The sequence below is a fragment of the Musa acuminata genome, chromosome BXJ1-6, assembly GCF_036884655.1.
Source record: "Musa acuminata AAA Group cultivar baxijiao chromosome BXJ1-6, Cavendish_Baxijiao_AAA, whole genome shotgun sequence".
Classification (NCBI taxonomy): domain Eukaryota; kingdom Viridiplantae; phylum Streptophyta; class Magnoliopsida; order Zingiberales; family Musaceae; genus Musa; species Musa acuminata.
The window spans coordinates 38,724,441-38,731,323 of NC_088332.1; the positions used below are offsets into that span (position 1 = coordinate 38,724,441).

The window sequence follows — 6,883 nt, forward strand, 5'->3', positions numbered from 1 at the left end:
GTGATCATTAGGGGCAACATGCCTCAAATTCCTTAGACACCTATTGACTGACATTTCGAGTCATGCATTCATATTAACGATTGACAATAAATCGTTCTTATTATGACCTCTATCGTTCAGAATAAGGGAGGCCTTAGCTAACGCATGATGAGACCGCTCGAGGCCTAGGTATAAAAGCCTCACTCCAGGTCAAGCTAAGAGGTCAAGCCGGCAATAGTCTCTCTATTCTCTACTCTCTAATTTATATAGTTCATATTGTTATTTTTCTCCTCCACCTTGCGCTAACTTAAGCATTGGAGGGGTTGAGCCGGACAACTCCTGGTGCAGACCTGTTGTGCAGGGCTATCGACGACCAAAAGATGATCCAGTCGTTAGGAGATGACCCAACAGTAAGGAAAACACTCGCTCCTCTATCCGACCTCTCTGTTCCAAGGCCAGATCACTCTCAACAAACCATCCCCCAACCAAACCTCCCTCGTCGGTTTGCCTTGTCAACACCTCATATCGGCGAAGAAGAGACACCAGAATGAGCCTACACTTTTGACAATGAATCAACCAGACCGACTTATCGGTCGACGATATTGGTGACACTAACAAGATGCAGTTCTCATTATATGTATCAGCTTCATTATATGCTAAATATCTTACTGCAACTATAAGATTTAGAAAAAACTAACAACAAAAAAGAAATAAGAAACCATATTTTCTTTTCAATCTGTGTTAACTACTTTGAGTTTGCAGCCATAATCTCTTCCTCGTTCTAAAGCGTGATATTGACTAGATTGCAACCCATAAAACTTACTGACGACGGGGTCATCGAGCTCCTGACGCCGGTCCTGAAAAGTCAGCCAAGCAAACCTAACTCTTAAAGTCTGAATGATACTTGCCACCCACTTAACGTACAAATTCAGAAGCCACTATTATATTCCTATATTTTCCTGCGGATTAGTCACAGTACGGGGGAAAGAAGGAAAGAAAGACTAGTAGCTGATAAAGAAGAGAAAATAAAAGAAAGGTGATTCGAGTCTTCGGCTTTTCGTATCTCAGAAGAGCTTATTAGGCTCTCCTATGACGAGTCGCTGCAGTAAAATGCCTTCAACTGGGATCCAGATTTGCGATGTGACATGATTACTGCAGAGTCGTTAGTTGGTGGGAAGCCATGGCCCCTAGTATTTGATAACTTGGGACATCGTTATGTGTATGTTTGACTGATCCATTTGTCTGCAGCTTGTGTGTGCAAAACCTTCCACCAGATGAAGAAACTGGCCATGGGAAGGAGATGCTTCAGATCGAGGAACATGGCCGTCATCCCATGTTCAATTCTTCTGTTGTTCTCTGTGGTCTCTGTTCAAGTTGGAGGTCAGTTTACGGACGATCTCGGTAAGTAATTCTATCTTGCTTCTCCTATACCTTCTTTCCATACCATTCTTTGACTGTAGGTTTTTCATGCAAATGTTTACAGGAACTGTTCAAATAAGACATCTTCGTGTACATAACAGTAGTGAAACATGGATCTGACAGTCCAAGGAAACATAGATCATCTACAAAAGTTAAAAGAGGAGAATACGAGCATGGTCAACGGAAATAGGATTTGTAACTAATATTAATTATAGGAGCACCTCACATATCATCCACAAGAGGCCCTTTCATACATCGATCTAATAAAATTTTCGTTTGTTGAGTTGATATGTGGATTGTTAGGGTTAGTTATTATCTTAGAAGTTTTAATTATATTTTGGAGTATTAAGGATCCAAGTAAGAAGAATAATAATCCTTAAATAATTAAGATTTATTCCTATCAATAGATCATAAGTTTTAATATTCTAGTAATAGGGAGAGACACAAAGAAAGACACTTTGGATGATCTGAGTTTTTTTAGTCGATTGAAAAAAGAGTTTTTACGAGTTTATATGAGAGAGTATAATAGGGGTTTAAGTTAAATCAAGAGAAAATAATTTTTTATATTGATTTTAGTTATATAGTGAAGAATTTAATTTTTTTGTAGGTATAAATAGGGAATTGTCGAACCACATTAATATTATATCATCTTTTTGGTATATACTTGAATTTTTTTATTTCAAATTTTTTATACCTAACAAAGTAGTATCATAGTTTAAAAGATCTGATGGTTACAGATTTAATAAGAATATCATCGGTCCGTTGATTTTATTATCGAAAAATTTGATAGAAGTAGCATAGGCATAAAAAAATAATCTTCAAATAATTATGTTTGTCTTCAAATAATCTAGGAAAATAATCCCTCTACTATCATATTATTATTATTGTCTTCACACCATCTAGGAAAATAATTCCTCAACAATCATTGACCTATTGGTTTCATAACTAGGAGGCTGATTGATTGTGATCAAACCTTATTTAAGATATTGACATCTAGTTGTCTCAACAATCAACCATAAGAAATAGTAATAGTGAGAACAATTTAAATAATGATTGATTTTACAACTGGCCAGAATGTATCCTTTTTTTTTCTCTCTTAGAGGAAACATATATTTCATATTTTATATTTTATATTTTATATTTTATATTTCGGTATCATAATATAATATACATATTTCAATGAACATATAGATGCTCATGATTGATTAGCTGGATGTATATTGTTGTTGTAAACTGTGTCTACTACTCTCATGCCTTTTCTTCTTTCTACGGCCTCTTCTCTACTCAAAAACATTTCATACATCTCTTCCCAGGTTTTATCAGCCTTGATTGTGGATATGGACTTGATGCTAAAGCATATTACGTGGGGACTTTATCCGGTATAACATACGTCTCTGATGATCCTTACACAGACAGTGGCGACAATCATAACATATCCTCAGTATACGCATCAGTTGGGCTCCCCCAGCGATACCTCACCGTGAGAAGCTTTCCTAGTGGAGCTCGGAACTGCTACACCTTCAAATCAATGACCCCACGGCTTAAGTATCTCATCATGGCATCATTCTTATATGGCAACTATGATTCCAAGAATAGTTCTTCCGTTCAGTTTGATCTCCATCTTGGCGTCAACTTTTGGAAGACGATAACTGTGACTAACAGATCGAAGGTGTATTACACAGAAACTATCATGGAAGCCCCAACCGATCTGATATCAGTTTGCCTGGTGAACACTGGTCGTGGAACACCATTCATCTCTTCGCTGGAGCTGAGACCACTCAACCGCACTCTTTATCCTGTCGTGAACGCATCTCTCAGTCTCATTCTCTCGTCGCGGTTTGACATGGGGCGGATAGGTGATTATGTGAGGTCAGTCACACGAGATCCATCAGCATAGCTATTGATCCACTTGAGATTGATCTTTCTTTTCTTTTCGCCTGATAACATAACAGGTTTCCTTCCGATCCCCATGATCGCATCTGGAATCCATTTGACGACACAACCTCTTTGACAAAGACATTGACTAATCTCACAGTCGAAAATCCTGTGGATGATCACTTTGAGGCACCTCAAGTCGTCATGGAGACTGCAGTTGTCCCTGTGAAATCCAACAAACTGGAACTCAGTTTGGCAACAGAACCCGGGGGCCTCGATGAATACTACGCAGTCCTACACTTCTCTGAGCTGAAGCCACTGCTACCGAATGAATCGAGGCAGTTCTTCGTCTACCTCGGAGGAACCTTGCTGAATGATGCCAAACCCTTCACCCCGGACTACCTTTCTTCCAGCGCTGTATACAGCACAAACCCTACTTCAGCACCTACTCACTACAACATCTCCCTTGTTTCCACAAGCGATTCCACCCTTCCACCTATCCTCAACGCAGCGGAGGTGTTTTCTGCGATGCAGAACACGATTGTGCCATCAGATAGCAGAAATGGTAACGGTGACATAAATGTCATCCATTGCTTCTCTATGTTGTTAGTATCTTATGTTTGTTTCGTTCTTTCATGTTGTTCAATCAGTTGATGCAATGGTGGCAATCAAAGGAACGTATTCTGTGAAGAGGAATTGGATGGGCGATCCATGTATGCCAAAAGCTTATGCTTGGGATGGATTGAATTGTACTGTTGATGTAGCTGGAGTTTCAAGGATCACTGCAATGTGAGTTTGTAATTTAACATGAAGATAATGCAGCAATTAAACAAAAGAAAACATGGATTTTAGGAAGCAAAAGGAATATGGATGAACACAGTAACGGGTTTCACATGTTCTGCAGAAATCTTTCGCACGGTGCTTTGACCGGCGAAATATCAACTTCTTTTGCCAACCTCAGTGAAATCCAATACTTGTGAGTACTTCTTCTGGAGTAGGTGATATCAACTTCTTAGTGTGATCTTGGCAATATATATAATCTGATGTCAATTGTGCAGGGATTTGTCTTACAATTACTTGACAGGGTCAATACCGGCATTTCTAGCATATCTGCCATCGCTGAAGTACCTGTAAGTATTCCTAATGACTTCTATGATTCCTTTGCTGAAACTATTGAGGCTTAACATCAAGAAGCTACTAGCAGAGATTTGGCAAACAATGAACTGAGTGGATTAGTACCTTCTTCTCTCCTTTCAAAATCACAGAATGGATCACTTACTTTAAGGTTTATTTCCTTCTCGAAGCCTCCCATCTCTCTCTATTGTATGCCTTATAATTCAACGCCAAGATAAAACATAAATTAAATCATTACTCATTGCAATTCATCACCATTTTTCTCCAAAGCTGTTAATTGACCTTGAAATCCTTCAAATGGTAGAATCGAGGGCAATAGGAATGTTTGTTTCAATGCCACTTCATGCGAAGCAAAGCCGAAGAAAACTTCACCAACTATTATTGTGATATCCAGCGTAATTCCTGTCGCCTTGTTGCTGATGCTGGTAGTCCTCTGCATCCTGAGAAAGCAACAAGGTAGTCTCTTCTTCGTGCACATTCAACGCCGTGATTTGTGTTTAATGGTATGTATGTATCTTCTTGAAATCTACAGCCAGAGGTAGACACATGAAGGGGTCGAAAGAATACGCGTTCCAGATCGACAATCGACGATTCACGTACACGGAGCTGAAGAAGATCACGAAGAACTTCGACAGAGTTCTAGGGAAAGGAGGGTTTGGCACTGTCTACTATGGCCAACTGGAGAACGGCATTGAAGTCGCTGTGAAGATGCTGTCTCACACATCATCAGAAGAGTTTGTCACCGAGGTAGTAATATGTCGCCTTCCAGCTTCGATCATGCTCGGCGTCATGTTGATCCCATTGCGTTGCAGGCCCAGCATTTGTCGAGGGTGCATCACAGGAATCTGGTTTCTATGATCGGCTACAGTATTGATGGAGAGCACCTGGCGTTGGTCTACGAGTACATGTCTCAGGGAACTCTCAAAGAGCATCTTAGAGGTTCTACCCACGCTCTCTGCTTTATGCCGCATTATTACTCTTTTTGTACACACATCCTCATCAACTCAGCAAAGAAAACTATCTATTACATGCATTCTTGTCTTGATCTTTCAGTGGAATCACTGACAACTCATCGTGTCATTTTAGCAGAGTCTCGCGGCGTTAGACCTTTGAGTTGGGAACAGCGACTCCTAATTGCTCTTGAAGCTTCACAAGGTTTGAATCAAATACAGATTCTCTGCACATTCTTTAACATGCACACACACACACACACACACACACACACACACACAGATGATTATTTGCTTTCATTATGCATTCATGGATTTGAGTGATGTGTAGGGCTGGAGTATTTGCACACCGGATGCAAGCCTTCACTGATCCATAGAGATGTCAAGACTGCAAACATCCTCTTGAACGAAAGATTAGAGGCCAAGATATCGGATTTTGGACTGTCCAAGGCTTTTGAAGATGATGAGCATAGCCATGTATCAACCAAGGTCGTCGGCACCCCGGGATACCTTGATCCAGAGTATGTCATGTATTCCATTCTTGCAATCTTCTTATACGAGCAAGTTAGAGCATAAGATCAATGGCATTTCATATTCTGTGACTTTCAAGGTACTACGTGAAGAACCAACTCAGCGAGAAGAGTGATGTGTACAGCTTTGGGGTGGTTCTCCTGGAACTGATCACAGGCCAACGTCCCATCCTAATTGGTTCAGAAAATATTCACATAGTTGAATGGGTTTACGAAAGGCTTGCGAAGGGGAACGTAGAGGACGTCGTCGACAAAAGCCTGCAAGGTGAGTATGATGTGAATTGTGCTTGGAAGATTGCCTACGTAGCTCTCAACTGCTCCATGCAATCCTCCACCAAGAGGCCGACGATGACGGAGGTGGTGATGCAGCTGAAAGAGAGGTTGGCACTGCTGAGTAATCTTGATAAGACCCAACTCGAAGGCAGAAACACTCAGAAACTACTTAAAGAACATGGTGAGATGTGTCCGTTTGAGATCGAATGTGCAAGCATTTCAGACAAAGATGGTCCATCAGCAAGATGAACTTGATGTCACTTCTTTCATCTCTGCTCCCAATCTCCATCGCAGTTTACATGCTTCAGTAAAAGCTTAAAATTGTTTGGATTCCTGTGTGTTGTATATTATGATGTTGATTCTGATATCAACAGTCCACTATTTGTTTCCTTTCCCATACCTCTTCGAAGGCTAGGATTAAAAGCATATTGCATTTCGACAATGAGAAATTCCAATATTATACTTGGGCGTCAGTCTTTTACGTCTGGAATAAGTCATCATACATCTGAATAATAAGAACATTGAACACTGTAACATCTCTGTAATATCATTTAAGAGTACTCGTTTTATTTATGGTTACGTGATATGTGTATTGTTGCCTTAGGTGTTGTTGACTAAAGAGTTAACATAGCTTGGTTTTATCCCGAAGATGTAGACCCGTTGTGAAGCCCATATGGATTACATTAGTGTGATTTGAATGGGAGGCTAGGGTGACAAGTGACT

General features: G+C 40.2%; 1 protein-coding gene across 2 annotated transcripts; it reads left to right on the forward strand.

The window, feature by feature from the left end:
• Positions 1-994: 994 nt before the first annotated feature.
• LOC135676871 (putative leucine-rich repeat receptor-like serine/threonine-protein kinase At2g19230) lies at positions 995-6,633 on the forward strand. 2 transcript variants are annotated; one of them, XM_065188530.1, is made up of 14 exons: positions 995-1,149; positions 1,228-1,380; positions 2,712-3,267; positions 3,351-3,838; positions 3,924-4,062; positions 4,178-4,249; positions 4,332-4,403; positions 4,478-4,558; positions 4,712-4,863; positions 4,940-5,154; positions 5,220-5,346; positions 5,497-5,562; positions 5,689-5,878; positions 5,968-6,633. In XM_065188530.1, the coding sequence occupies exons 1-14, from the start codon at positions 1,125-1,127 to the stop codon at positions 6,407-6,409; spliced, it is 2,778 nt and encodes a 925-aa protein (XP_065044602.1). In that variant the 5' UTR covers positions 995-1,124; the 3' UTR covers positions 6,410-6,633. The 2 variants fall into 2 exon arrangements, with proteins under 2 accessions (XP_065044602.1, XP_065044603.1); XM_065188531.1 differs by lacking the exon at positions 4,478-4,558.
• Positions 6,634-6,883: the final 250 nt, after the last annotated feature.